We start from the raw sequence: 27,451 nt of genomic DNA, 5'->3' as shown, positions 1-27,451 counted from the left end.
CCTATCTATATCGGGCCTGGTTTTGGAAGCGGCGGATCACGTTTGAGGAGTTCGGCTAAACCTTCCCCGAGACAGATAATGGCCAAAGCGAACACACCCACACCTGGAGAGAAGACGACTGCTCTAACTCGCTCCACCCTCAGCGTATCCATGCTCGCAGGTCCATCACATACCCCTGCAACTCCCACTCCGGCTGAAGAACCGGCCAACCCTTCTCTCTCCAGGTTGACCAGGAAGCCGAACGTTTCGTCACCCCTTCGCAATGCTATATCCCGTGCGCCTAATTTACTAGCCGTGTCTCTTGTACTCACGTATATGCAGAAAACTCTACTTCACCTACCAGCGACCGGGTCGCACCACCCAAACGAGGCCCGACTATCGCGGCGAGCCTTTTGAAAGATCTAATGGATGCCGGAAAGGTATGTTCCTGTGGTTTGACATACCCGCTAGGCTTACATATTCTTCTACAGCGGGACAGTAAAGACCCTTTCCAGAACCCGTACCTGAGCAGACCAGGTGCAATCAAAGGGAAGCTCAAACCAAAAGCTAAGCCTTCCCCCGACAGAGTAAGTGGCTTGAGTCGCTTTCCGGATAGTAGACTCATCGTCGCTTGCTACAGCCTGTTACTCCATCCCGCGCCGAGACTAAAAAGCCTGTTGTTAATGGCGTGAAGGTACCAGAGCCACCGACTGGGACGAAGCGTGACGCAGAGACAGCTGCTCTCGACGAGGCTCCCGTACCGAAGCCAAGTATATTCTCTAACCTCGGACCGAAGGAGCCGTTTTCTCTGCCAAGCCCGCCTGCTTCAAAGAAACCGAGGACATCCTTTGCAGATGCCCAGGAGGTTGTCGAGCTGCTTGAAGAAAAGACTCCAAAGACGCCAGAAGTCGCCAAACCACCGACTTCCGAGGAGACGGCTAAACCGGCATCCACCACGCCCACGTCACTGTTTGGCATAAACGGAGGTTTGAGTTTCCCCAAACCTACCACCATCACTCCACCATCATTCGGTCTACCCCAGGACTCCTCATCAAAGCTGACGAGGCCAGCCAATCCGTTTGCCTCGTTTGGACCCCCATCCGGTACTTCCGAGCCTGCCCAAAAGAAGCTGAGTGACTTAAAGCTATCGCCTTTCGGAGGTCCTGGTTTGTTCTCAAACGGCTCGAATCCTTCCTTGTTCAACTCCACCTCTCCTGTGTCTGAGAAGGCCGCGGAAACTCTTTTCACACCCATCAAGCCTCCCTCTGCTACGGCATTCGAAAAGGCGCCTGAGACGTCTGCGTTTGCTGCGTTTAGTAGTGCAGCCACAAAACCATCGAGGGGTCTTCCATTCGGCACCGCCAGCATGTTCGGACAAGCTGGATCTCTCACGAAACCAGCAACGGAGCCGACCAAAGAAACATCGACACCAGCTAAATCCGGCTTGTTCGACTTTGGAACAACCTCAAGCTCATTCGGCGCACCCGGTCTTTCTGCTCCAAGCAATGGAGGCTTCAGCGCTAGCAGTGCTTCTAAACCTGTGGCTCCAGCTGTCGCATCATTCTCAGCTGCGTTCGGTACACCATCTGCGTCGACATCAGTACCCACGCCAACCACATCTCTCTTTGGCAAACCCTCGACATCTTTAGTCTTCCCAACTGCCCCCTCTGGAGGCAAAGAAGAAACTACGGCTATTGCACCCTCAACGAAACCGATCACATTTAACATGCCGAGCGGTTTCAAGTCGCCTTTCGGTGATTCTTCCAAGACGTCTGCGACCGCATTCGGAAGCGGTCCATCGCCTTTCGCAGCTTTTCGTCCAGCGACGAGCAACGGCGCCAGCCTCTTTGGAAGTCCATCGACAAAGACACCGATTGCGTCAGAGCCGCCTACCACAAAGGACGTAGATATGGACTCCACACAAGCTGATAGCACGTCTATGAAGATCACCTCGAAGGAGGCGACTCTGCCTACATTCGCCTTCTCTGTGCAGACGCTGTCAAGCTTGGCAAAGAATGCAGGTATTCCAACGCCAGAGGACAAGCTGCCATCCTTTTCATTCGACGTCAAAGCAGTGGCTAAGGGGTCGTCGTTCACCACCGTCCCACCGCCTGCCGCAAAGGTAGCACCTGCCCCAGTGGTTGCCTTCGATTTTGCTGCCGCTGGAATGTCAGCTCCAACTACCAGTGCTGCCACTTGGGAGTGCCCAGTGTGCATGATACCCAACAAAACTGATGTGATCAAGTGCGCTGCGTGCGAAACGGATCGCCCAGGAGTGGCTTCTTCCTCCGCAGTGAAACCGGCAATCTCTGCAACAATAATCCCTCCAGCCCCCAGCTTGGGTTTTAACTTTGCCGCGGCTGGGATGGCCAAGCCGATATCGAGCGCCGGTGCATGGAAGTGCCCCGTGTGCATGATTTCAAATAACTCTAACGATGCCAAGTGTGCAGCCTGCGAAACTGCTCGTCCATGGGCGTCTTCATCAGTCGAACCTGTTCCTGAACCACCCAAGCCGATTGCACCTCCTGTTGTCAATAACTGGGCGGGTATCTGGGCTCCTCCTGCAGCTCCTTCTGGCAAGGTCACATGCAAGCATTGCGGTTTGCTGACCGATAAAGGGTTGGAGAAATGCCAGGTGTGCGATGTGAAGGATTACGAGTGAAATCATTGGTTATAGTAATCAGGGTCAATGTCGTTTCTTTCATGCGAGTAGTATACATTGCATCAGGTATACAGAAAGTAGGTTATTAATGTCACAACACGCCGCAGCTCGTACTGCAGCACTCATTTGAACTCGAGCTTTCGTGCAACCTTCCTGGATCTTCCATCGTCTGTGACTGTGGACTTCCGCTTTTTTGCAGCACCCTGGCCCGTCACAGTGGCACCCTTACCTTCGAGCTCATCGATCGGTAGCGGTCTGGCTTTCATGGGCTGTCCTGTCCTGGGAAGTTTTGAAGGGTGCGTCGGATGGGGCAGCGATGTGAAATATTTGTGATGAAGCGCCTAAGGAAGCTCGCCGTCAATCAGTGACTATGAAGACATATGCATATACGCACATCTTTAGCAGAAATACGTTGGAGTGGGTTGTATAACAGAAGCTTCTGCATGAGGTCAAGGGCCGGTTGACTGGCTGCGGTAAAGAGATCCTGCATGTTCGGCTTCGGGAACTTGCCCAGATCGACGTAATCCGGCAACTTGGTGTGCCCCTGGAAGATCATAAATCACCCGTTTTCACACCCCACATAAATGGCATACGGGCCAGGTATCTTCAGTCGGTGATCCCAAAGCTCGGAAAATAATCTTCAGTTGCTCCAAGTCACTCTCCCCTGCCATGTACGGCACCCGCAACATGAGCTCGGCAAATATACACCCAACAGACCACATGTCGACGCTGGTACCATACGCCCGGCATCCGTAGAAGAGCTCTGGAGGGCGGTACCAACGGGTGATCACCTGGCAAGTCATCTTAGAGCCAGGGTCGGTGAAGTCCCGGGCAAGACCAAAATCGGCGATTTTGAGCTCGCCGTTCGCTGCGAGCAGCAAGTTGTTCGGTTTCAAATCCTGATTTCGCACGTTAGTAATCTAACATACCATCACCGCGGCTGGAAACGCACGCGATGCAGAATCCAATTCCGATGGCAGAACTCGAGCCCGCGACATGTCATCGCCATCCACGATTTGATATCGGCTGGCTTGAAGACGTTATTTCGGTCTTTGATGATCATCTCCAGGTCCGAGTCCAAGAATTCGAGGACTAGGTTCAAGTTCGACTTGTTAGAGTAGACGTCCAATAGCTGCACTTTCAGTCAGTGAGCAAGCCGCGATCAAGGAAGGGGAAGCAAGCGCGCCTCGATAACATTGGGGTGCTTGAGTTCCTGGAGGAACTTGACTTCTCGTATAGCGGTCATATCAAGTCCATCTCTAAACTGTCCAACTTTGATCTTTTTAATGGCTACTGGTCTCCCCGTTGATAACTGTCGTCCTGAATGGCCAATCAGTGAATGGGCCAGCGCCGTCATAGGGTTGGGTACGTACCTTTGTACACGACAGCGAATGTACCCTCTCCGATCTTGGACTCCTTCGTGTATCTCCGTATCGCCTCGAGATTTTCGCGCTCCGCAACATCCATTGTCAAGGGTGGATATGGTTATTCAGGCAGTCAAAGTATACAACCGTGGCCCTACGTAGGTCTGGTGAGGAGAGAGGTTAGGGTTAGGTACCCTTGCCTCTGGAGAAGCGCGTCTTTGCCTCCGTGTAGCATGACCACCACATCAACTCATCGATTGCAGAACAAGAATGGTATCATTCATGAAATGGACTAATTGTACAAGTACATGTTTGCGAACTATTTTGGTGAGCGATCGTGGAGCAATTGAGCGATGAAAAGGGAAAGTGCAAGATAACTAAAACGAGTGACTCATAGCCGTACGCGGCTTCCGCAAAGCACAAGCTGAGAAGGTGAGTAATCCGATACATCATGAACCTCGTAAGTGACAGTCGCATATTAAACTCTTACATCCTTTCTCCTCCTCTATCCCTGAAGCTCATGCACCCACTGCAGCCTGTGACCTTCCAAGCGTCCGGTATGTGATAGTTAGCGGGGATGGTGCCTGCTCGTCTACAGCGCTGCCCGACTCTGTGCTTGCGTACGTTGGAGTTGTCGGAGTTGTTGAAATAGCACTAAGAGGTGATGGTCCCTCGCCAGGGCCTGTGGCGGGTGTAGTCGCGGGGGTGCCGTTTCGTGGAGTGAGCGTGCCCGATGAGACGTGGTCTGGGACACCGCCTGAGGAAAAGCTGCGGGCAACGTACCACGAGGGATACCAGCCGCGCTCGCCTGTGGCGTCTTTAATAGCCTGTTGAACTTTCAGTTCACGCTTATGAATGCAGGATGTGAAACCACGCACGTAGGCCCAATGATTATATCGTTTGAAGACTCTTAACGCATCCCCTTTCCTGAGAGTCAACTCATACTTGCCACTCGCCTGATAGTCCTTCAACGCGAATGCAGGGAACTGCGTCGAAGTGATACTGGACGCCATCATAGGAATAAGGGCCGGGTCGCCATTAGGTGTGCGACCGTTCCGCGAGAGACGGGCGAAGGCAAGCGAACGAGTGCTGGTGAGCTCGAGTAGGCACCCAGCAGGGACCCACCCACGCTCAGCCGTTGGGTCAACTACCCCATCGCCAGAGAGATCGCGCTGGGCAACCCACCAACCCTTGAACCGTTGGAGAATGATGAAGGAATCTCCCCTGAATTAATACATCAGCCCTAGAACCCTTCAGTGAATGAAAGGCGCACATCTTGACATCAAACTCGTCCGCCTGCTCAGCTATATGCGGGTATATTGCAATAGTAGACACCGGCTCTTCAAGCGTCTCGATCTCGTCGCCCTGCCTGAGCGCACCATGCCCGCCTTCCATCTCGTCCTGATCCAGACCCATGGAAGCCTTAGATCTCAACAGTTGAGGGGGTCGATCCCCTTTCGATGGCGGTAAGGGAGATGGCAATGGCCCATTTGTGGCAACACCGCCGTGCTCAACCTTGCTCGCTGAGCTCCGTTTGGCCGCTTTCTCCTCAGAGATCGCGATAGGGGACTTGATATCTTTGATATGTCGAAGCATAAATACAGGGTTCTTCCCTCTCTCTTTAAGCTGACTAAAGAGCAGGAGAGGCTTCTCATCGTAGTTTAGGCACCGATCTACTTTCCCATGAGCACTCCTATTGAAGCTTTCAACAAAGATGTGAAGAACGTACCGCCTCCAGCAGGCCCATAGCTGATAAACAGCGCATACTGCTGCCAGTCATCCTTGATATTATACTTCTTCAGTGCCGCGGGAAGCACCTTCCAGCACGGATCCTCCAAGCTGTGTAAGCTGCCGACCCGGTCTCGCATACCGTCCCCTCTTCGGCTGCCCTTAGAGCGCGAGCCATTTCCGGTTGCAGAATGAGGAAGCGCGCTGTGTGGCATGAGCCCAGATGCGGTGGGGATAGAGGAGGGCAAGCCAGACGACATGATGCTACCTGAGGTAGTGATCGTAGTGATTGGTGTTAACATATTTTCTTCGCCCGAAGTCTGAGAGACTGCACTCTGGGGCGAGCGGGCGTACTCCGGAGATAAAGACGCCGTGGGTAAGGCGGCACCGGAAGTGGACGGCCTCCGTTCCGGTTCGCGGATGTCTGTGCGAGAAGATGGCCGGCCGGGGATGCGATCGGTGTTGGGGGTAAGGCTAGCTGAAGAGGGGGTATGTCCGGAGGTGGAAGGACGACCATCCGTACGCGAATGGGGGCGATCGATATCAGGTCGGCCCGATACGGGAGTTGAGAGCCCCGAACTGTGTCCAGCAGAAGTAGAGGGACGACGGAGATCGTTCCGCGATGGTGGGCGCTCTCCTCTAGGGAACTGCCGTTCACGTGCGGAGGAGGGGCGGTCGGCCCGCGTAGGTGTCTTCCTGTCACCAGGGAAGCGGCCAGGGATGTCGTGTTCTGCTGCTTCTGGTGAAAGATGGGGAAAGTCAGGCATGTCTGCTGCTGGGGACGTGTCGCTGCCGTATGGAGCCCACTTGACAGAGGGCTGTCGACGGAGCTGCTTTTCCTGAGCACCCTGTGCGGAATGAGTAGGAAGCTGGGACAGAAATGGAATAATTTCGCTTACAGCGGAGTCAGAACTAGGAAGGCCACCATTGCTCTTGGACAACAGCTCGTCGAGGGACTCATGAAGGCGATAGTTTTCCTGTTCTAGAGCCGCAAGACGAGTATCTTCAGTGAAAAGAATCAGAAATCAATAGGTTGAAAACAAGCTGAGACCGTACTTTGTTGTTCTATCAACGCCAGGATTCGCTCGTACATAGGCTGCTCCTGCGGTTCTGTCGGGGGAGGTGTCGCACTCGCAATCGACTCTGCTGAAGACAATCATCTAGTTAGTCTACCCTCGGCCTCATCCAAAAAAACGGCATACACGGTGGAACATACTGATCCGGCTCGATAGGGATGTGCTGCGCGACCTTGATCTGGTAGACAGCTTTGAGGATGGAGAGACGGTGGCCGACACTGCTGATGCCGATTTCCTTCAGCTCATCTTGGTTCAACAGCACAAGTGTATCGCCCGTAATCCCATTCTCTGTTATCACAATTGTAAGCTTCCATCCTGGTGTCGTAGTAGCAGAAAGGTGCGCACCCTTCAGCTTTTTTTCATACTGCTCAAACCCCGGTCCAAGTGTGCACATCCACTGATAGACCGCGCCCTCGTCCCACTCATTAATGTCCCTAGTGATTCCGGGGCTGGGGCATGAAGATGAGGATCGTGGGCTGTGTTGCTCGCCTCCAGAGCCTGAAGCGGCGTGTGTTCGCCATTTAGCTTTGTACAGGAGAGGCACCATGGCCGCTCTTGGTAAGTTGGTTTACGTTCAACCTAGATGGTCCAGTCTGAATAGCGATGAGCGGACGGATGAGGACGAGGTCGTCGTCGTCGTCGTCGTCGAGCGATGCGGATCGCCGAGTGAGTGTAAATGGATGGGACCAAGTGTAAGCGCCCTTTTGCCTTGTTCTGGGCATAACGCGCGGATGGAAGCAATCCTACATGACAATACTCACCGCCACATCGACACCGCCAGCAACCGCCTCTTCTCTGTCATCCACCGTCACTACGGAGATGTTGCCGCTGCACCGGCAGACGTCTGTTCACCCTTCCTCAAAGATGAGGTACCCTGTTCTAGCGCAACTACTGCCTTCCCTGAAGTCTACAATCACACCCACGTTCTGACGTCGCCTTGTGCTCATCAGTAAGGGAAAGCGAGTTAGCTGATATCCTAGACAACCGGGTACCCCAGATCGGCCTCAAGGTGTTATAGACCGTCGTGTTGCCTTGCTTCTGGTTCTGGGATGAGGCAGGATGTCGGCCCGTATTTCTATGCTCGAGATCCCTCAGCTATTCAGTTGCGTGTGAACCACCCTGCCCCGAACAAAGGGGTCCGCATGGGTTCCGATATGAATGTATGGTATTGATCAGCAGTTGCCATCGTTGTTGTACAATGTGGCATCTCCTTCGCTACATATTCATGTCATATAGTTACCCTCTCTAGGAAGGACAATTGAACCTGAGCATCCCACATGAATCGATCGATCAATGATGGTGTTGTGTGTGAGAAGTCCACGTAACAGAAATAGGCGATAAATGTCGTCAGAAAACAGCGCTATGCGTTCGAACATTGGGACTTCGCATTCTGTTGCCCAGAACCTTATTCCTTCTTCCTCTCCTTATATCTGTGGAGGTGACCTCGACACCACTAGAATGACCTTTGACCTAGAGGTGTGAGTTTTAAGTAATGTTCATATGAAGGAGTATCACCAGGCTGTCCCACATGTTGAGAATAATAGCTACTTATACAGCACAGCCACTGACGTCTGCCGAACCATCTCCGCGGCCGAATTTTGTTCTGCATCTTGACGCTGCACTTTCCGCGACACTCTGACTGTGCGAACAGCTTGTCAGCCACTTGCTGTTCTACCAAGATATCTGGGGCTTTTAATCTGTGCCTGTAGTGCTGATACCTTTACTGGGATTCTCCTGTTCCTGTCTGTTCTAAAATTTCCTCGGATGGTTCAGCCTCAGGAAGTGATACTTTGCGCTGTTGGTCCCTCCTCGCCGGCCAGCGGAGCGGGTGGGATATACATCCATGACCTACAAACTGGGACGACTCTGGCATCTTTCAAGCAGACCTCTGCTCCTGTGCACTGTACTACGTTTGCTCCGTCTACCCAAGGGCAGGGTGGGGTCCTTCTCGCTGCTCAATCAGAGAAGACACTCGTGCACGCATATAGCTTTCAGAAGGTCGCGCCTCTCTCTATGTGATGCTTGTCTGATTTATCTGATACCTGTCGCTGGATTTCAGGATCAGATAATGTTGCGCATTGCCGTTCCCGAGAAACTTTCGTGCCTGGCTATTGATCGGCAAGGCCGGTTCTGTGCCGGAGGAACATCACAAGGCCGACTCTATTTATGGGAGGTCTGCTGATTGCCCCGAATTCCTTTTCATCTCCTTTTATGATGCGTTGGAATAGGTTTCCTCGGGTATATTGTTTGCCGCTTTCGATGCGCACTACCGTGCAGTCAATGTTGTGCGGTTCTCGGACGATGGGACGGCTCTAGCGACAGGGAGCGAGGATTCAGGAGTCAGCGTCTGGCTCATTTCTAGGTAATTTGCGTGTCCTCATCCAATTTTGTTTGCTCACCCTTGACCTAGTTTACTGGATAACGAGCTACAAACTGGGCTCCCTATGCCGTACTGGATGCCGACAGACCACACGCTTGCTGTAATGGACTTGCAATGGGGCATGGGTGCCTTCCCCGGCTGTAGGTTATTCACAGTATCACTTGACTCGACATGCAAGGTATTTCCGCTGTGGCATCCTTCATGGCCGTGCTAAAGTTGTACACAGATCTGGGACATCACCACAAAAACCCTCATGACCACATTCGTCTTCCCCTCCCCCCTGTCCTTCATCGCAGTCGAACGAACAGAACGAACGTTCTTCGCAGCCTCTGCGGAAGGCGAAATCTTCCAGATGAACCTCTTTCGACAACGACCAGGCGCGTCGGGCTTTCGAATGGAGGCTGTTGGAGGCGGCGGTGGAGCCGAGGCTATACGGCTGGGCGAAGGGGGAGATGATATCCGAAAGATGAAATCTGAGTGTGTATACTTTCTATAACATTATATACCTTCTAAATCATGGATTCTATAGGCAACCTCTTAGATCCCTCACCATCTCTCTTACGTCGGCAATGTTACTCGCCGGCACAATCGATGGGTCCATCCTAATATACGATATCCCCTCACATCAGCTTATCCGCTCACTTAACGTGCACAAAGGGTACACAATAGACATGGTTGCCACCCTCCTGCGACCTCCTGATCTGCTGGGGCATGCACCTTTAGGCTTCGGGAATAAAGAGGAGCAGATACCCATTTTGCCTATCGCGGCCTTCCAACGGGTCAAGGACCAGAGAGCAAGGGAACGGCATGATGTGCCGATGATGTTGCTTGCCCTTGACGAGGTTTGCATCGTCCATTTGCGTCCCTGGCACAAGCTGATGATATTACCAGACTGTACCGCAGCTACCTTCCATTTCTGACCAAGTGCAGCAACATCACTCGTACTTCCTCTCGGACCTGCCCTCTTCAGCTCCGGACGGGTCGGTCGCTTCCCTGCAAACGCGGGTATCAGACCTCGAGAACGAAGTAGCCAAGCTGCGGGGACAGCTGGGACGGGCAAAAGGCGTCAATGACACCATGTGGGAGACGGTTGTGCGGAGTGTGCTGAAGGGAGAGAAGGACGGGATTAATGGCGACGAACACGGTCCTGAGGAAGGGAGGAGGAAGAGACAACGGGTTGCAGCGGCCTGAATACATGCGAACAGTCACAGAAGGCCCGTGTATCTGATTCGTGCAGTTGATGTACTCGTCTTTTTGTTCGAGATTTGTAATGTGTTCAACGACCGGAACAAATCGCACGCAAACGGTTTGTGATCATAACCGTTTTCGAACATAAATAAGCCGGGGGCGTTGTACTCGTATAGATACACTATTTGACAGCACCACGTTACATGATACGGTCAGCGAATTCGTGATCACTGCCGATTCGCACGATCCACCCGTCGTTGTTTTAGCTACACACGCATATCAAACAGAGTCAAATCCTGTTGAGATAGGACATACCCATTCCTGCTTGCAATCTAAAACTTTGATCAGAACCGGGCCATCACACATATATCACAACAACACACCTCGATATGCCTGGAAGAAATCCAAGCACTGATCGCGGTCGTAACTATGCCTGTTGAGGCATGCCATGGACTCCTTGGCTGCCTGCTCGCATGGGCTGGAGGTATCCGAGATCGCCCGATCAGCAACATGATCCCAAGATGTAGGCAACATAACGCACTCGACGAACTTTGTCACCACTCTCCCCTGTGCAGGCAAATTGAGCCGATCGTACATGTAAGGGTGCTGAGTGAACCGGGCGTACCTCGAACACCTGTTTGTAGTTCGTTGGCTGCTGACCCGTCGGCGCTGGCTCCGGCCCGGAGTTAGTCGGCTCAGGGGGAATATACTTGGTGGCCATGAGAATGGTTTTCCAGGGAGAAAATGATGGCAACGCAGAAGTCGACGGTATATCGGAGAGTGACGCAGAGGTCACGCGACGCCGACAATGAGCTTGAACCTGATGGGAGCATCTCCGTAGAAGTGGACCCTGTGCATCTTTACGAAATTGTACCTTTTATTCAGTAGTCCCTGACTCGGTCATTCCATCTATCCTTCATGACTACAACCAGTGGGACCTCAAACGGCATTCTCAAGTCGGCAGAAGAGATCGCCAAAGCGGCGAAAGCAGCGTATGAGGAATCTCAACTTGTCACGACCGAGCAGCGGAATGATGTCCTCGAGAGCATTCGTCGGGCGTTGCAGGCGAGCAGGGACAAGGTATTCGAGGCAAATCGTCTAGACCTCGAGGTGCGTAATCATTTTCGAATTTATATTAGATCTTGTGGGCTGATATTATAACAGGCAGCAGAAAAGGAAGTGCAGGCTGGCCGCCTTTCGCAGCAGTTGGTCAAACGACTTGACCTTACAAAGGGCAGCAAGTTCGATGACATGCTGCAAGGGATCTCGGACGTGGCTGCTCTGCCCGACCCAACAGGGCACGTCACGTATGCCACCAATCTAGATGAAGAGATGGAATTGTATCGGGTGACATGTCCGATCGGCGTACTGCTTGTAATTTTCGAGTCACGGCCAGAGGTGGTGGTCAACATCACCGCGTTGGCTATCAAGTCCGGTATGTCCATATTCATGAACATCATATATCTATGCTAACATTTCTACAGGTAACGCTGCTATTCTCAAGGGTGGCAAGGAGTCGGCTCATACTGCCGCACTCCTGACCTCCATCGTCCAATCTGCGCTCTCCACTTCCCCCCTCTCTCCTTCGTTCATCCAATCCGTCCAAACCCGTCAGGAGATCTCCGCTCTTCTGTCCCAAGACCGATACATCGACCTCGTTATCCCGCGCGGGTCGAACGCCCTCGTTAGGAGTATCCAGAAGGCCTCACGGATCGCTGTAATGGGTCACCCAGATGGACTCTGTGCAGTATACCTCGATGCAAGCGCGGATGGAACCAAGGCAGTGCGGATTGCTGTTGATGCCAAGTGCGACTATCCCAGTGCATGCAACAGCGCCGAGACGCTGCTCGTTCACGAGAGCCTCATTACCACAGTTTGGCCCAAGGTCGCGCTCGCTCTCCTGGATAAGGGAGTCCAGCTGCGGTGTGATGCCGCATCTCTTGCGGGACTCCGATCGTCCTCGGAGGTGAGCAATAACAAGTCATTTGCGTCACTCGTCCGCGAAGTTACGACAGAAGACTACGACACCGAGTTCCTCGACCTGATCCTCGCTGTCAAGGTTGTGTCCTCCCTATCACAGGCCGTGCAGCATATCAACGCGCACTCATCTCATCACACCGACGCCATCGTCACGGAAAACGCGGAGAACGGGACGTTGTTCTGCAGGGCAGTGGACAGTGCAGGCACGTTTGTGAACGCATCCACACGATTTGCGGATGGATTCAGGTATGGACTGGGAACGGAGGTCGGCATCTCGACCGGTAGGACGCATGCTCGTGGACCTGTTGGGCTGGAAGGATTGGTGATCTATAAATATATGATACGCAGTGCGGATGGGAAGGGAAGTATTGCTGGAGAGTTTGGGACTGGGAAGAAGCCATTTTTGCACCAGAAGATACAAGGGGTTACTCGTTTGCCATTCTGAAAGCCTTGTAAAGGTTGTACAACAGAATATGTATGTTTGGTAAGGATAACTCCTAGTCATTCCGTGTCATTGCAAACGCTACATATAGCTGGGCTGAATCTAATACTACTGGAGAGGGAGAACGGAACGCACAGAATATCAGTAATTAGGGCGTAGGGCTCGCTACCTCCTTTGTATCTACCTCTGCCTTCTTTTTCTTCTTGACAACCCCAGTCAGGTCGTTTACAATCGCATCCTTCAGCGAGCTTGAGGGGCCGCCGAGAAGTTCATCCAGGGCGCGGTTGGCCGCATCCGGCGCGCTTTCCCTTTGCTCGGGTGCCTGTGACAAGTCATCGATCTAGCCAATGGTGAGCATACATCTGCATTGTTGGAACTAGACATATATACCTTAGCGGTCATCTCGCCCCTGAGTTCCTCGATGTCCTTGATCTCCGCAGCCAGTTCCTCTTTGCTCATGGCATTTATGCCTGCCTGTTCTTTGCTAGCCAAAGTCTGTTTGCCGTTTCCATTCGCTTCGACAGGCAGAGTCTGTTGCTCCTGGGCTGCTTTCAGCAAAACGAGGCGTGCTTCCAGGCTTTGCTTCGCTCCCTCAGCATGTGTGATAGCCTCCTGCAACTTTCCGACCGTAAGGTCACAGACGATCGTCAACTTGTAGTGGACCTCTGCAATCTGTCGCGACGAGATCGGGAGGAGTTCACTCTTCTGCTTCAACGCAGAGGTGTAGTCCAGCAAGGCTTGGTCGAATTTCTCTGGTCGTCAAGTCAGCATGTATGCGCTATATTTGCATGATAATGCTTACCTGTCTCTAGCGAGATATCCCCCAATGCGATATAAGTCTCGGCGAGCTTGAGCTTGGTCTCGTCGGCATCACCCTTCTCGAAGAATGCGCGGGCAAGGTCAAGCACCTCCCAAGCTGCGTTGAAATCGTCTTCAGGCTCGGCGTCTTCCATTTCCTGGTCCTCTTCTTCCTTGCCACCAACCTCACCGAGCTTGACAGCTTCCTGACCCTCCATGATCACTTCACCCATCTCCTCATCCTCGTCTTCTTCATCCTCCTCCTCCTCCACATCTTCCGCATCGCCCGAAATAATGATCTTCCCACTCTTGTCAGCAGGCGCTTCTTCCTCTGTTGTGACGGATACGTAATTAATTAACGACAAGAAGGTATGTACGAACCAACTGCTTCAGGTACTGGTGGCTCCTTGCCAAGCGCGGAGTTCTGGGAGATTGCGTTCTCCAGGAGCGCCTTTCCGTATTTGTAGAGCAGATCAGCTGAATCAGGGGAGTTCTCGCCGTGCTTTTCAGTACTGTACAATGATTTCAGACCAATGGTCCAAGCGCGTAGAACGACGTTGACCTACAATGCCTCCAAGGCTTTGGCATAGTTCTCTACTGCCTCTTCATACTTGCGCAGGGCGTATGCGCGCTGAGCGAGGTCCACGAACTCCTGGATGCGATCTCCAGACTTATCGGTACCGTTGTTAGCAGACATCTTTCAATCAGGAGAAGCTACTTCGTCGAATGTGGGGAGATGATGAGTGCGAGCACCACAGTGTAATGAATCAAGTCGCGTCCCTTGACGCGTTGGTGGCTGAATAGGGCGGCACGCGCTGGCACTAAATCCATCCGCAAACTCATAAATCACAGCCTACACCAAGCGCTAAGAATGTATATGCGTAGGGCATACAAATGACTCAGGAACCATATATACAGGATGAATACAGAGCTAAATTAACGATCCAAACGGAGTCGACTGCTTCTGTGGCTGCTGGCTAAACGGTGGTTGGCCGAACGGCGAGGTTGAGGCACTTAAATTCCCACTCGGCGCGAATAGCTGGGAGGCGAATGGTGTAGAGCCGACAGGCCCAGTGCCTCCAACTCCTGGGAAAGGAGGTGATGTAGCCCCTCCAGGATTGAACATTGAGGCTCTGAAGGGATTTGGCATCCCTGTGACCTGAGGCATGAGACTATTCCCAAATGAGCTGGAAGGCCCCAGACTTTGACTGAAAGACGACTGAGATGCGCTAGGTTGACCGATTTGGGATGGCTGAGAGGTCGCAGATGTGCTTGACGAGAGTCCACTGAAACTGCTCGCACCGGTTGGCGCGCTGGTCACCCCGGTAGGAGCGCTGCTAGTGCCAGTGCCCAGGGATGAAGCGCCTGAAAACGACGCACCGCCGAAGGCTGGCATACCACCCGTGGATGCGTTGGGTCCGTTAATCAAAGTAGAGGAAGGGGCAGGAGTCTCCGAGCTCACTGGAGGCAATGAAGCCAACAGTGATGCACCGAAGGAGGATGTAGGTTGGAAGGGCTTCACGCTACTACCCGCGAAGCCAGTCGGTTGAGTAGCGAGAGGGTTAGCAGCAGGCTTGTTGTCCAGACCATTAGTGGATCCTAAGGCACCAAGAGAGAACGGAGTGGTGCTTTGGCCAGCACCTGGGAATGGAGTTGGTGCAGGGGCATTCGGTTTGCTCGCGGTGGCAGTGGACGTGGAAAATGAGGGAAAGTTGGTGGACCCACTGAAGGCGGACAGATGGAACTGATTTTTATTCTGGTCTTCTGGCTTCGCAAAGGATGACGCAATACCAGACATCACGCTTGTCGAAGGGGGAGCTCCATCCCCGTTCGCTTTAGGCACCTCCGAAACAGGCGATTCGGCAAGGGTAGGTAGACCACCATTAGGCTGATGGTGAGAGGGCATCATCCAAGGTGCGCCGGTGCGAAGAGCATTCAACGTAGGCTGGATTGTTGGGAGTGGTGGAGGTGGGGCAGCAATCTCCGTCGAGGGTGCAAACGGATTACGAGAGCCAGTCTTCATGGGAAGGAGAGGCGCCGCGGCAGGTCGGTCTGCACCTGCCGTCGAGGCAGACAACAGATTAGTTAAAGGTGTCGAGGCAGGACGCTGGGGTCCAGACAGAGATTGTGTGCCAAACGGCCTTGTTGGGAAGTATACAGGCTGTGTCGGTTGTACGGTCGACTGTGCTGCAGGAGCTTCGAACGCAGACATCGATCTTATAGGGGCCGTGCGAGTTACTGGCTGCTGATTCATGCCCATAGAGGGGACACCCATGGAGGGCATACCGGTGCTCTGGGGGAGTAAAATGCTCTGACGGAAAGGATTTCCAGTCGGCTGGGGCTGCAAGAGCCCAGGCTGGGGTTGGAGGAGATTCGGTTGAAGGAGGTTCGGTTGTGCTATTGGTTGTGCCGGCGCAAAAGCGGACGGGACGCCAGTCTGGACTGGCTGAAGGAGGGTATTGGGCATTCCCGCACCGAACGGATTGGGGAAGCCGGTCAGCTGAGGCTGCGCGAAGGGCATAGCGCCCGGAACGCCGGCAGCACCGGGGAAAGCACCTGTGGTTTGAGGAATAAACATCGATTGACGTCCGTGGAAGGGATTTCCGAAGGGGTTTGCCGCTGCTTGTTGATTGAAGTATAGGCTGTTTGGACTATAAGACCCTTATGAGTGAAGTCCACGCCGCATTAAATTAAACATACCTATTAGTGTGCGGGTTGAACATATCGTGTTGACCTGATTCGATGGAGGCGAAGAAATCAACAAGGTCTTTGTTTGCGGTGGATGGAGGGGCTTGACTTGAACCAGCTTGAGAGGTGGACGTCTGTGCAGTATTGATGGCAGTTGGAAGTTTAGGTGCTTCTTTCTGGCTTTGCAGTGGCTTTGCGGGAGCCTTGCCATCAGAGATGTCCTTGTTCAGCTTGTACTCCAATCTGTTCTGTTCAAAGTTAGGGTCGTTCAGATATTCTTCCAATGCACCAGCGAGGGACACAGGGGCCTAGAATGTTCGAATAAATGGCCATACACAGACTGAACAGTGCTGAGTACTCACATGCTTGAGATTGGGTATCGGCACATTAAGCAGGTTCTGCATTTTCTTCGCCACGCTCAGATATTCCACAACAATTTCCGCCTGCTTGCAGAAGTGTCGGTATATTTTGAGTGCGTCTTCGGCGTCGATATGAGACATCTCGAAATAGTTTTCTGAATGAATTGAGTTTAATTGATCCAATCCAAAGAACAAAGCGCTCATACCTAAAACATTGATCACGCCCTCGTTGACTGCCTGAAAAAGAACCAAAAGGTCCTTAACGAGCAATCGTAAAGCCGTGATCGTCAATTCACCGTCTTCAAGGTCGTCCAGATAGAACTGGAAATTAAGGTTCACCTAAGCCCATAAACATAGTCTAAAAATAGCTCACCTTGCAGGCGAGCAGTGAATCCATCTGCTTCTGCACAATCTTGGTCTCTCGGAGTAGGCCTTTCTCGACAGACATGATCCGGAGCTTCCTGCCCATGATGGTCTTACTCCGTTGAGGGGCACTGCTGGCAGTCTTGTCATTCTTCTTCCGAGAAGTTGTGGCACTACCGTTGGCTTCATTATTGCCATGAGCATCACGGTTAGACTCCGACTGAACGCGAATGGCATCGTGCTTCAAGTCACGATAGGATCGAACCCGAGTTTCGAGGTATGCCGCATATCGGATCAGATTATCCGGAGCATCGTAGCCTGTACCAGACCCTCAGCGACGCGTAACGAAACACTTGACCAAGTTGGACTCACCATCCCATTGCCCCTGAGCGACATTACGCAGTCGAAGAGCATCAGATTCAGCCAAATAAGTTAACACATTGTCCGTCGACCCGTTTCGCATCATCGTGTGTAATACAATGAGTGCCTTGAAGACAATCTACCATTCAGGGGTTAAGCTGCTGTCAACCACGTGTTCGTTCGGGACGTACAACTGCATTTGGTTCACGCAGCCTCGGAGCAAGGGCTTTGAATATATCCCCAACGCTACCGTCGTCCGAATAGGTCGCCATTACAATTGGGTCAAGATACTGCGTTATCTGTAAGCAACCTCCTGTCGTTATGACGTAGGGTGTTGAACGCACCTTGGCCTTCGGCGGTGCCGCCTTGGGCTTGCATGCCATCCTGACAATCTTGTCAAAGCTCGACATCTTGCCGGTATGTCCAGATCCGTAGACGTAGAAGAGGGAAGGAACACCGGTGGAGGAGAAAGGGAGAGCGTACGTATTGGAAGGATGTACAGCAACCGTCTGTTCCTTGGAACGTTGTGGGACTGCCTTTAGTGGCTGTGAGCGGGGGAATATTAATGCCGACGTGCGCACATGCGACCGGTACCGACAGGGAAGCACCGGGTGATGGCCGCGGCGTTGTGCTGATATCACTCTGTCATCTTGATTGACTGCTCAACGAACTGGGTCACTACAGACAGGACAACGGATCTCGTCACGAGAAGTAGCATACATAGCAAATTACACAGGATGACATAAGGGATGACTACATCGACGCCATAGGCCTATTCATATTTGGATACCAGCGACTGCACACTCCGGTCTCTGCCGGCCAAATCAATACTACGGACGGCTACCAACCTCCCAACCTGGGCCAGTGCACCTGAAGAGTGTGGTTGAGCTTGTTGCTCTGGGTTAAAATTCGAGAGCACCCTCACCATTTCGGCTCGGCAGTTCCCCCGTACGGCTTAGGCAACTCGGATGCCGGAATGAAAGGCAGCATTCCGGCAGCTATGGCGCTGGGACTGTCCCCTAAAACGTGCATATGCTTGACCGCAGTCGTCCAAGGTCGCAAGATGACCCAGAATAATACTTTCAATAATGTTGGAGTCACAGTATACAGGAGGAATAGTTCGCATCCCATCCCAGGGTAGAATGGCAGGATCCTGTATTTCAGCATCAGAACTCGAGACGCAAATGTTTGTACTCGAGGCAGTTTACTTTTGGATCTCTTCTTCGACCTTCTTCTTACCCGGATGATTGTCTGTACGAAAATTACGGAAGTCTGCCAAGCATCCCGTTAGCTGCATCCTGACAACGTTCAGCAAACGTACCCATGACACTCACTACCTGGTGAGTTGTCTCGTAGTCCACTGCCAGACATGTCCTCTCCATCAAACCAATCCGCCATCTTTTACCGCATGAGCATGACACGTAACTGCCTACGCGTAGCCGGCATACCTTACGTATTTGGCCGGATCATCATAGACCTTCATCAACTCTGCGTCCCGCCCCATTCTCATATAAAGCACAGGTCGTCCTTGATTGTCTTTCCCGAAGAGATTTCCGATCTTCCCGAAAGACAACTCGTCGAATTCTTCCTTGGCGATCTCCTCCGGCCGTACTTCCGCACGCCAGCGCAGTGTCTCCACCAGCAATTTTCCTGCAGCCTTCACGTTGACTTTCCTACCATGTAGACATTGATGAATATTGCTAGGCGAGTGAGAAGAAATGCGTACCTCTTGCGAAGAAAGTGCATAAGCACGACGCTAGCCTTTGCACTCGGTTCGAGGGGATCGGTCGTCACGCCCCATATGTTGAAAGGCAGTAGTCCGACCTTCTCTTCGTTTGGGAATGCCTCCTCGAGAATATGGGGTAGCTGGTCCTACATATATGATCAAATCAATTGGGATCGACAATACCGTACCGCAGCTGCACAAACCCGGAGTTCGATAAGCGCTTTCCAATCGTTCTGCTTGAACTCGCGAGTGATGCTGTTTTGCAGCTCGTCCTCAATGTTGAACTCGCCCCTCATATTAGCCGTTGAGAGAGAGAAACCTCAGTCAAGAGCGGTCGAAGAGCAGGGCGCTAATAGTGGAGTAGAGCCAACAAACCCGAGATATCCACATCATTGAAATGAATTGACGATACACTCGGTCGTCATCCTCCTTTTCCCGGTCCAGGGCGGGATCCTTGATGATGGTTCGGGGTCCTCTTTCTCTGATCACCGTTGTCAAGGGTTGAAATGGGATACAATGACGATGGGAGCGGCATCCCGGCATGTACAGAGAAATCACTCTCAGTTGCTGAACACGTTCTAATTACATGGGTCAAACAGATAAAATCGGCGACACTGTACAAGAGGAGGGGTGCTGTCACACTGTAACTACATCTAGCTGTGTGGGGTATCACCAGTTGGGATCTGCTTCACCACCGTATTGCTTCGGCAGCTCACTTGCCTTGATGTAAGGCAGCATACCCTTACCGATCGTGATGGGACTGATACCGAGGACCTCCATTTTCGCAAGAGTCTGAGCTGAGAGCATAGGCCTGAACAGCCAGAATACCCAGGTCATGAACGCCGGCACGTTGACAAAGAACTTCTTGTACAAGGTTTCGGGATAGTAATCACGGAAGATTCTACAGTCAGTCAGCGATTGAGTACGGCAGATTCAGGAGCGTGACCAACCTAGTCGCCTCAGCTGCCGCTGCCTTGCTTTCCGGCGTCCGACTGGAAAGGCCAACGCCTAGATAGTCTGGGAGGGGTATCAAGGGGAGCAAACGTGACCAAACTGCAGCAGCGCACCATGGACTTGGATCATTTGATCAACGTTCTCAAAGTCCATCTCCATGCAGCCCTTCTCCATGAGACCGACGCGCCATCTACGTCTCATTAGCACGAGTTCAGGCAAATGGTGATGCTTATGACGCACCTCATGAATTTGTCCAAATCCGCGAAGACCTTAGTAGTGTCCACATCCCCTCCGTAGATGTTGTACTGGATGGGTCTGCCATCTGGATCCCGCCCAAACATATGACCTGCCTTCCCGAAGACAGCCTCATCAAAGGGCTCTTCCGCTGCTTTCGCAGGATCGAACTCGGCGCGCCAGCGCAGAGTATCAAGCAACATCTTCTTCGCGGCTTCGACATTCATAGTTCTAGACGATAATGCATTAGCATCATATGAAGGTAGTCAATGGAGCGACATACTGCGCCCGCAGGAAGTGCATCAACACGACGCTAGTTTTCGCATCCAGCCTGTTGGGATCCAGCGTCACACCCCAGACAGTTAGAGGATCACGTCGAGCATTCTCATTCTTGGGAAAGGACTCTTCAAATATGAGTGGAAGGAGCGTCTAACAAATCGCATGAGTAACAACACGATTAGTACACATTCGCGTGAGTTAACGCACACGTAGCTCCTTCAGTGCTGTCCACTCCGTCTCGGTGAACTTGCGCGTCAAGCTGTTCTGCGGCTCATCCATGACTGTGGTCTTCGTCTGTGTTTCCTGAGCCTCGATACTAGCCATTGAAAAGACGACGAGGGAAGCAAAGTGAAGGAAAGGTAAGAAAGAGGGACGCCTCAGCCAAGTGCAACTGGCCTTCTAAGCTCCGCAGCTGGCATGCTGGGCGAATCCCCTGAAAGAAATCAACACACGTGATAATGTGTAATCTTATCAATTAATCCGAGGATCTCCGAAAGCTCTAAATGAGCAGACTTGGCCGTTCTGAAGGAACTGAACGAATGATATGAGGTTTACAACGATAAACACCCACGAATAATGGTACAATTGTATAGTGAACCACTCTTCAGAAACTGCCATCGTCTAATGCTGGTAACTCTTCTTCTGCCTCTTGTTCCTCTTGTTCCTCTCCAGCTTCGAGTTCCTCTTCAGGCGCGCCCTCCTCTCCCTCCTCCGCTTCTGGCTGTTGTACATCACCATTGTTTGGTGCCTGAGGATTCGCCTGGTTGGTATGTCTAGCAGCAGCGGCAGCAGCAGCTTCAACTCGCTCAGGATCGGCTCGGTACAACTGGTCCAGCCCGAGATCGGTCCAATTGGGCCGTGTTTGAAAACCTTTCCGTTCGACGGCAACATCCTCGAAGAGGGCTCGTGCGCCGAGGATTCCCATCGGAACGGTGCCGGCTGTTGAGGGATGCGGTGCCTTGGTTGGGTTTCCATAAGGATAGGATGGATGAATTTGCGAGGGGAGTCCTGTCACTCTTTTAAGCTAGCAAACACCATCATAGCCTGCACAACATACGATCTTCGTCATCTGGTTCTGGTGGAAGAAATTCGACTGGCACTTCGACCTCTGAACCAGTGTTAGTCGGAAATATCGTTAGAGTAGCAACGGTAGCAGACGCACCTTCGAATTCCAACCCATAGTCCATTGCATCTAGGTCGTCGTCTATTTGTTGCAACTGGCCGTCGGTCATGTGTACGTAACAGAAAGCAAGGTCCTGTACACAGTTGGTATGCAATAGAGGAGCGACGACTGGGGCTGACCGTCATCTTGCGTAAATCGGCTGAAATCTGCTTGCACGAAATAACAATGGCAGAGAGGGCAGCGTCTAGGCGGTCCCAAAGATAGATATGTCAAACATCGACGACATGTAAGAGAGAAAAGAGTCGGCGAGTAAGACGCGTTCACCAGCGAGGTCGACGACGAGCAGACGAAAAACGCGTCGCGTCCCGCCTCCCTGTTGGTTTGAATCTCATGTCCCCATCCAACTTGCAGCTCACCATTTCTACTGTATCTATTGTATACGATTTGTCGATCTCGTGCCTGTCCGTGATATACGCTGACAATGGTATGGAAACCTGATATCCACATTGCTGTGGAGCTTTCTGCACCTCCTGCTCGGTCATGCCCAACCGCTATACAACAGAACGAGGATGGTCAGTTTGGCGTGCTCATCAAAGAAGGGATTCACATACTTGTATGTGCAAAGTATCTATTCACAACCAGTTGGGTAGCTAACTATGCCTAGACGCCGGACATCGGCCTAGCATACGACCCCGGAACGGCGGACGTGGCCACGGTCCCAGCCCTTCGCAAGCCCGATCGAGAACCGTTGAAGGTTTATCGAGCAGTGGCTGAGATTGCGCTTGGTGATCACATTGCGTGGGCAGACGAGTCACTCGACATGGCTACTATGGTACCCGGCTCAGTGTCCATTCAATGTAAGGACTTCGCGTGGTCCCCCATAGGACTGGGCCAAGATGGGAGGTAAGTACATCGTAGATTATGTGCTACAGTTCCTCATGGCCGCAGATGTCTTCTCGCCGTTCTCACAACAAATCTCGAGGTTTTTATGTACGGAGCAGGCAAGAACTACGTTGATGGTCAATGGTTGAGAGTAATGCGCCACGCAAGTTACCTCGAGGCATCCAGCTAAATTCTTCCAGGTATTCACCCTGACAGATGCATTATTGGAAACTGCAAAATCATCGGCCATCAACGGGAAGGCAAAGGTCAGCAGCTTGCGTAGGACATTGCAAGCTCAGACGACAGGTGAGTGCGGCTCCCATGATATTAGGCGACGACTGATTGGGTAAAGCCCTTGCTTGGTCGGCCGCTGTCCGGGCATCTGGTGTGCCGTCTTCAAGAGATTTATCTCTTCTGGCACTAGGAAGCCGTGCGGGCACAGTGTCGTTGTGGCGGTGAGTCCTATACGTTTTCAATTCGAAAATCGCTGATGATCAACCAGATCCGGCAAGCGGCAAGCGACTGTCGTCCTCGGAGAAGAATGGGTTGCGCATCTCTCATGGGCTGGGTGGTTACAGATGGATGCTGACACGGGTCCGCCATGTTCCCCCCTTCCTCCGAATGAAACTCAGGCTCTCTAGTCGCGTCCGTATTGGCCTGCGGTTTATCCGACGGTTCTGTCCACCTTGTGACGGTCACGCAGAAAATTACCGATCACTCATTTGATGAGGTTCAAGCAGTTCCCTCACCAGCTCTAGTCCAGCCGGACTTGAGGGGTCTTACAGCTCTGCGGTGGGTATATCTGCAAAGTAAGCACTACCTGCAGTTGTGTTCTGTCAAGCTGAACGACTAGCAGCGTACCCTCTACATGTGCTTGTATATGCCAAGCCAGGTCTGTTGGGTCTTATCGCACCAACTGGATCTGGTCTTGATTGGGTCGGAGAACGCCGCCTTGTTGTGCAAAAGCAACCCGTCTTTCTTGGTTCTACGGCCCTGGGAATACCTAGTGGTAAGTGAACAAAAAGTACATAAGTCGTATATGCCATCTGACTTTCATGCAGGTTTAGACTACTTGGTGAAGGAAGATGCTCTGCTGGTCTCGTACTCCGATGGTTCAATCCACGTGATTCACAGTGTATCGACAGATCCAACCCTTGAGATGCCCGGCTCACGGTTGCAATCCGCAGAGATCACTCGGGCAATGCGGCGGACGTGCATGGACATCGAAGGGCCCGGAACGCCCCATGTCGCTGTGATGCAAACTTTCGGCTGCCATCTCGTTTCTAGTGGTGTGGCGTTGTGGTCATATCAGTGCGTAAAGTACAGAGTGGGGGACGTCTATTCAAAATTGTGAGCAGGAAAACACTCCCAACCTTCATCGATTATGTGCCCGAATTTGGTCAAATTACTTCCGTCACCCTGGCAAAGTTGTTCGATCCGAGTCATGACACCACACAGTCTTTGCAGAATGTTCAGTCCCTGTGCTTCCGGCCAACTCCTCGTCAGGCCTTCTTCATCTCGTTTTGATTGTTATCTGACGACTCCTGGAGCAGCATTCGGTCCTCCTGTTCGCTTGGCCCCAAAGCTTCTGCCAATCTATCTAGATTTGGAAGCAAACCGTAACTCTGACGCGATAAGGAGTGAGCTGGACCATCTCCTCGATGCTTCACCATCTCAGTCCACGGATGCCTCCCTCAGCCGATCCTCGCTGACATGGAAAACGCCGGATACTGAAGATCTGCTACGATGTCAACTTATTGTCGACTTGATAGATGGCGACGAGATCACGACGCTGCGGAACAAATTGGCAATTCTCAAATTAGCGAATGTGAGCTGCCCAACACCGTCCCAGTCACCGCTAATGAATATGCAGAAATTTGGCTATTCATTTGCGGACCGCATTCCATATGTTCAAACTCTCATACTTGCCCTAATTTTCGCCGCGCTATCTTATACGGCGGCTGATCCTTCTTCATTGCTCTTGGGTAAGTTTCTCAATATCCTCAGATGAGAGGGTGTGGTTTAATTTGATGCTAGCGAATGACCCTGTCTTTGCGCGACGGATTGTCAGTATATCTCAATGCATGCCAATATCGATCGGTACAGATGTCGCTGTGCAAGCATTAGCAGCATCCAACAAAGTAGATCAGCTCATGCCTTCCTCTACGGAGACAGATGGAAACAGCGATGGAATCGAACTGAATGGTTCAATTGATGTGGGGGATATCTGTGTAGTATGCAAAGCCTCTATGCCTGTGAGAAGCTTAGAAATGGCACACTGCAGTAATGGTCATGTGTGGGGTAAGTTCTTCCGCTCGTTCTCCTCCTGTGAGATCTAAGCCCATTTCCAGAACGCTGCTCTATTACCACACTGCCATTGGCAACGCCGAACGTGAGAACGTGTATGCGCTGCGGCAGGAAAGCGCATCTCCCACCCAGCCAGCTGGGAGAGAAAAACAAGATGAGCCATGGTTGGTTCGTGGATCTCCTACTCGAGACCGTACCGTCGTGCCTCCTCTGCGACGGTCGATTTGTGCAGATTCTATGATGTGGCAAATCTCTTTGACAACCGGAGCGACGATTTGCGTTTCTTGACAGGCTGGACCGAGTCTTCTACGATCTTCTTCAAGTCATCGAAGGATTTGGGATCCCACATGATGAGGTCAGGCGAGCATCGACACCTGGGCGACTTCTGGCGGGCGTTTTCGAGCGAAGTGTACGAGAAGAGCTTGTCGATTGTTGGTCTCTTTCGGGCATCGATCTCGAGGCGCTTCGTCCAGACGTATACCCACATCGGGACTCTCTTGCACACCTTGCAGATCGGTCGATAGCAGTTGGCGGGAGTCTTGTCTCCCTCGTCCTTGGCAAGCACGTCCTGGACGACCCTGATGATCGCGTCGGCCCTCTGCTGCCTGCGCAGATGCACGACCGCCAGATCCGAGGCAGCCACGCCATCCATCTCTAGCGCAAAGAGCTCCTCCTCATTCAACTCGAAGAGCGCCTCCATGGCGATCTTCTTCTCCTCCTCAAACTCCAACAGCCTCGAGATAGCCCACACCAGCAGCGGGTTGGTACTCAAGAACTCGGGCCAGACAAGATGCGGCCGCATCGAGTCCCTCACACTAGGCATGTCATACTTGTCCGCAGCGACGAGGGTATCCCGAAGCACGCGAAGCGACGGTGGGCGAGGTTTCGTCCCAGGGTAAACGCAAGGCAAGAGCGTGCGCAACGTGTACCTCGATTCGGAGAGCTCAACGACAGGCAACTGTTTATCCTCCCGACTCTCGTTAAGGAACGCTAGCGTCTCGTCCCCGAACATGTCCTCGAAGAACCGGCTCGAGGCGGCCAGATACGCCTTATGCACGCGGAACTGCGTCCCGTCCGAAGACTGGATTACGAGGTCCGCAGAGGCGCGGAGGGAGGGTGGGAGAGTGACTTGGACGTCTAGCGCTGGAGCTGGAGTTCGCGGACGGGAGGAGGGAGTTCGAGGCCGGCAGGTGTGGGAAGGAGCGGGTGTTCGAGGGCGAGAAGGAGCGGGCGCTCGGGCTGGCGAAGGAGGGGGAGCGTGGGACATCCTCCACTCTACTCTACTGTGTCCTTGGTTTGGCTGGTGGTGGTGGGTGGTGAGCGTTAGATGCTAAACAGCACTAACGAGCTCGAAGGCAGAGGTAGGTGGAGTATACCTCCAGACCTGCCCTTGGAGCGCAGGTAGGGGAGAGGGCTAGGCGCGCTATGTAGCCAGCACTAGCACTGCTGCTTATGTGGCATGGAGCATGGACCTTGGTGCTTGGAATTTACGGGCTGGTGGGCTTGCCTGCCGGTTGACTGGAGAGGGATGATCCGGAGAGCCGACCTACAAGAACAGGAGTAGGAGTAGGAGGATGTACATACTGTATTGTCAATTGAGCGACTGGGAATAAGGACACTTGAGCAAGGCACGCCTTGGTTGCGAGAGGCACAGGGCTGTACGGCGCTCGTAGGTCCGCTCGCCTCCAGAACGGGCGCAGTACTGGTACGAGCCGAGGGATATATATAGCTCTCTGGGGCGTGTTCTCCTCGTGGGAGGAAGAAAGGAGGCATGGTGCTGTGGGCATGCTCTGGAACTTGTAGGCTACAGTATCATCGTATGGGTGCTCTTAAAGTAACAAGATCCCTAACCCCTTGACCAGCGATTCACTAAAGGACAATAACAATGTGATTCTTATTCTACCCAAACCAAACAAGACCGAGACCGAAACCAAAACCGAAACCGAAGCCGAGCCGAACCAGTGTGATACCAGTACAAATCATGACCGTGAAGCGTGAAAATATCTACCGAAACATTGACCGTGCGTGCAAAGTTGCTGAAAGGGGAAATCGGAACTATCGACACAATGAAAAGCAGAAATATGATGATGACAGTGAAAGTGATGAAACATCAAGAATGCAATGAGCAAAGGAAGCAAGGCAACGAATGACGAAAGGCTGAGGCAAGGCTCTGACGGCAAAACGGTGCAGGTTCCGATGGCGAGAAAGGGGTGATATCAACCCTCTCTGGACTACCAGTCCCCCGACCCGAGCGACATAGCCAACACCTGAGCAAAGGGAAGACAGCGCAAGCGCACGAAAGCATAAAAATGAAGAAACAAAGAAGGAAATCCCCGATGCATGCCAGCGCCCAAAGACGAGCCAAAGGGCCAAGACCAGCTAAGGAACAAATAAACCAGAAAGCCTGCCGCAGCCGCAGTAGCCGCAGTAGCCATAGTTGTCGTACTAGCCGTAGTGTAGTGTAGTGTAGCGTGAGATAGAGCACAGTCTTGAGTAGTGGCAGTTACGTGCGTGCGTGGGGGGAGGTACAGTGGACGATAAGTAGACAGGTAGACAGGTGATGCGGTCGGGGGGGGGGG

At 52.5% G+C, this 27,451-nt stretch overlaps 14 protein-coding genes across 14 annotated transcripts; 3 read left to right on the top strand and 11 right to left on the bottom strand.

Moving 5' to 3' along the window:
• Window positions 1-2,763: 2,763 nt before the first annotated feature.
• On the bottom strand, window positions 2,764-4,108 carry DACRYDRAFT_87755 (CMGC/CDK/CDK7 protein kinase; the record flags this gene model as incomplete). The annotated part of the gene is made up of 6 exons (XM_040776825.1): window positions 2,764-2,982; window positions 3,036-3,185; window positions 3,235-3,540; window positions 3,594-3,773; window positions 3,828-3,961; window positions 4,015-4,108. The coding sequence occupies 6 exons, from the start codon at window positions 4,106-4,108 to the stop codon at window positions 2,764-2,766; spliced, it is 1,083 nt and encodes a 360-aa protein (XP_040630423.1).
• A 415-nt stretch (window positions 4,109-4,523) lies between these two features.
• DACRYDRAFT_114911 (uncharacterized protein) lies at window positions 4,524-7,449 on the bottom strand (the record flags this gene model as incomplete). The annotated part of the gene is made up of 8 exons (XM_040769907.1): window positions 7,155-7,449; window positions 6,936-7,097; window positions 6,790-6,879; window positions 6,633-6,736; window positions 5,735-6,581; window positions 5,279-5,678; window positions 4,884-5,229; window positions 4,524-4,832 (listed from the first exon to the last, which is right to left on the bottom strand). Exons 1-8 carry the CDS (start codon window positions 7,354-7,356, stop codon window positions 4,524-4,526), a joined length of 2,460 nt encoding a protein of 819 aa, XP_040630422.1. The 5' UTR covers window positions 7,357-7,449.
• A 1,124-nt stretch (window positions 7,450-8,573) lies between these two features.
• DACRYDRAFT_49444 (WD40 repeat-like protein) lies at window positions 8,574-10,380 on the top strand (the record flags this gene model as incomplete). The annotated part of the gene is made up of 7 exons (XM_040774901.1): window positions 8,574-8,807; window positions 8,869-8,982; window positions 9,038-9,171; window positions 9,220-9,367; window positions 9,416-9,666; window positions 9,719-10,040; window positions 10,093-10,380. The coding sequence occupies 7 exons, from the start codon at window positions 8,574-8,576 to the stop codon at window positions 10,378-10,380; spliced, it is 1,491 nt and encodes a 496-aa protein (XP_040630421.1).
• Window positions 10,381-10,535: 155 nt separating this feature from the next.
• DACRYDRAFT_21084 (cytochrome c oxidase-assembly factor COX23 mitochondrial) lies at window positions 10,536-11,173 on the bottom strand. The gene is made up of 5 exons (XM_040772224.1): window positions 11,003-11,173; window positions 10,919-10,944; window positions 10,761-10,855; window positions 10,693-10,709; window positions 10,536-10,643 (listed from the first exon to the last, which is right to left on the bottom strand). Exons 1-5 carry the CDS (start codon window positions 11,096-11,098, stop codon window positions 10,605-10,607), a joined length of 273 nt encoding a protein of 90 aa, XP_040630420.1. The 5' UTR covers window positions 11,099-11,173; the 3' UTR covers window positions 10,536-10,604.
• A 122-nt stretch (window positions 11,174-11,295) lies between these two features.
• On the top strand, window positions 11,296-12,802 carry DACRYDRAFT_114908 (gamma-glutamyl phosphate reductase; the record flags this gene model as incomplete). Its single annotated transcript, XM_040769906.1, has 3 exons — window positions 11,296-11,487; window positions 11,542-11,812; window positions 11,862-12,802. The coding sequence occupies 3 exons, from the start codon at window positions 11,296-11,298 to the stop codon at window positions 12,800-12,802; spliced, it is 1,404 nt and encodes a 467-aa protein (XP_040630419.1).
• Window positions 12,803-12,947: 145 nt separating this feature from the next.
• Window positions 12,948-14,294, bottom strand: DACRYDRAFT_49750 (uncharacterized protein; the record flags this gene model as incomplete). The annotated part of the gene is made up of 5 exons (XM_040774936.1): window positions 12,948-13,139; window positions 13,190-13,551; window positions 13,602-13,926; window positions 13,995-14,109; window positions 14,164-14,294. 5 exons carry the CDS (start codon window positions 14,292-14,294, stop codon window positions 12,948-12,950), a joined length of 1,125 nt encoding a protein of 374 aa, XP_040630418.1.
• Window positions 14,295-14,528: 234 nt separating this feature from the next.
• DACRYDRAFT_93852 (uncharacterized protein) lies at window positions 14,529-15,971 on the bottom strand (the record flags this gene model as incomplete). The annotated part of the gene is made up of 1 exon (XM_040777180.1): window positions 14,529-15,971. The coding sequence occupies exon 1, from the start codon at window positions 15,879-15,881 to the stop codon at window positions 14,529-14,531; it is 1,353 nt and encodes a 450-aa protein (XP_040630417.1). The 5' UTR covers window positions 15,882-15,971.
• Window positions 15,972-15,973: 2 nt separating this feature from the next.
• DACRYDRAFT_77141 (ANTH-domain-containing protein) lies at window positions 15,974-17,825 on the bottom strand (the record flags this gene model as incomplete). The annotated part of the gene is made up of 8 exons (XM_040776252.1): window positions 17,712-17,825; window positions 17,559-17,657; window positions 17,380-17,506; window positions 17,018-17,325; window positions 16,851-16,965; window positions 16,648-16,799; window positions 16,298-16,593; window positions 15,974-16,248 (listed from the first exon to the last, which is right to left on the bottom strand). Coding segments are annotated over exons 1-8 (1,437 nt in total), but the record flags the coding sequence as incomplete, so codon positions are not given.
• A 283-nt stretch (window positions 17,826-18,108) lies between these two features.
• DACRYDRAFT_21082 (uncharacterized protein) lies at window positions 18,109-19,530 on the bottom strand. Its single transcript, XM_040772223.1, has 7 exons — window positions 19,297-19,530; window positions 19,094-19,239; window positions 18,816-19,040; window positions 18,689-18,765; window positions 18,576-18,639; window positions 18,293-18,520; window positions 18,109-18,237 (listed from the first exon to the last, which is right to left on the bottom strand). The coding sequence occupies exons 1-7, from the start codon at window positions 19,387-19,389 to the stop codon at window positions 18,198-18,200; spliced, it is 873 nt and encodes a 290-aa protein (XP_040630415.1). The 5' UTR covers window positions 19,390-19,530; the 3' UTR covers window positions 18,109-18,197.
• A 232-nt stretch (window positions 19,531-19,762) lies between these two features.
• On the bottom strand, window positions 19,763-20,839 carry DACRYDRAFT_49556 (CRAL/TRIO domain-containing protein; the record flags this gene model as incomplete). The annotated part of the gene is made up of 6 exons (XM_040774911.1): window positions 19,763-19,994; window positions 20,044-20,110; window positions 20,161-20,237; window positions 20,288-20,512; window positions 20,565-20,710; window positions 20,768-20,839. 6 exons carry the CDS (start codon window positions 20,837-20,839, stop codon window positions 19,763-19,765), a joined length of 819 nt encoding a protein of 272 aa, XP_040630414.1.
• Window positions 20,840-21,164: 325 nt separating this feature from the next.
• Window positions 21,165-21,803, bottom strand: DACRYDRAFT_114904 (uncharacterized protein; the record flags this gene model as incomplete). The annotated part of the gene is made up of 3 exons (XM_040769905.1): window positions 21,723-21,803; window positions 21,618-21,668; window positions 21,165-21,568 (listed from the first exon to the last, which is right to left on the bottom strand). Exons 1-3 carry the CDS (start codon window positions 21,790-21,792, stop codon window positions 21,165-21,167), a joined length of 525 nt encoding a protein of 174 aa, XP_040630413.1. The 5' UTR covers window positions 21,793-21,803.
• Window positions 21,804-22,164: 361 nt separating this feature from the next.
• DACRYDRAFT_105677 (uncharacterized protein) lies at window positions 22,165-24,904 on the top strand (the record flags this gene model as incomplete). Its single annotated transcript, XM_040768130.1, has 13 exons — window positions 22,165-22,296; window positions 22,348-22,586; window positions 22,632-22,716; window positions 22,766-22,871; window positions 22,918-23,020; window positions 23,068-23,159; window positions 23,207-23,374; window positions 23,422-23,574; window positions 23,627-23,876; window positions 23,924-24,066; window positions 24,119-24,393; window positions 24,439-24,550; window positions 24,603-24,904. 13 exons carry the CDS (start codon window positions 22,165-22,167, stop codon window positions 24,902-24,904), a joined length of 2,160 nt encoding a protein of 719 aa, XP_040630412.1.
• Window positions 24,905-25,107: 203 nt separating this feature from the next.
• On the bottom strand, window positions 25,108-26,139 carry DACRYDRAFT_105676 (uncharacterized protein; the record flags this gene model as incomplete). The annotated part of the gene is made up of 1 exon (XM_040768129.1): window positions 25,108-26,139. One exon carries the CDS (start codon window positions 26,137-26,139, stop codon window positions 25,108-25,110), a length of 1,032 nt encoding a protein of 343 aa, XP_040630411.1.
• Window positions 26,140-26,865: 726 nt separating this feature from the next.
• DACRYDRAFT_21079 (uncharacterized protein) lies at window positions 26,866-27,432 on the bottom strand. Its single transcript, XM_040772222.1, has one exon. It carries the CDS (start codon window positions 27,305-27,307, stop codon window positions 27,104-27,106), a length of 204 nt encoding a protein of 67 aa, XP_040630410.1. The 5' UTR covers window positions 27,308-27,432; the 3' UTR covers window positions 26,866-27,103.
• Between the last annotated feature and the right edge of the window lie 19 nt (window positions 27,433-27,451).

The sequence above is a fragment of the Dacryopinax primogenitus genome (assembly GCF_000292625.1).
Source record: "Dacryopinax primogenitus strain DJM-731 SS1 chromosome Unknown DACRYscaffold_5, whole genome shotgun sequence".
NCBI classification, from domain to species: domain Eukaryota; kingdom Fungi; phylum Basidiomycota; class Dacrymycetes; order Dacrymycetales; family Dacrymycetaceae; genus Dacryopinax; species Dacryopinax primogenitus.
This window is presented reverse-complemented; position numbering and strand designations above follow the sequence as displayed.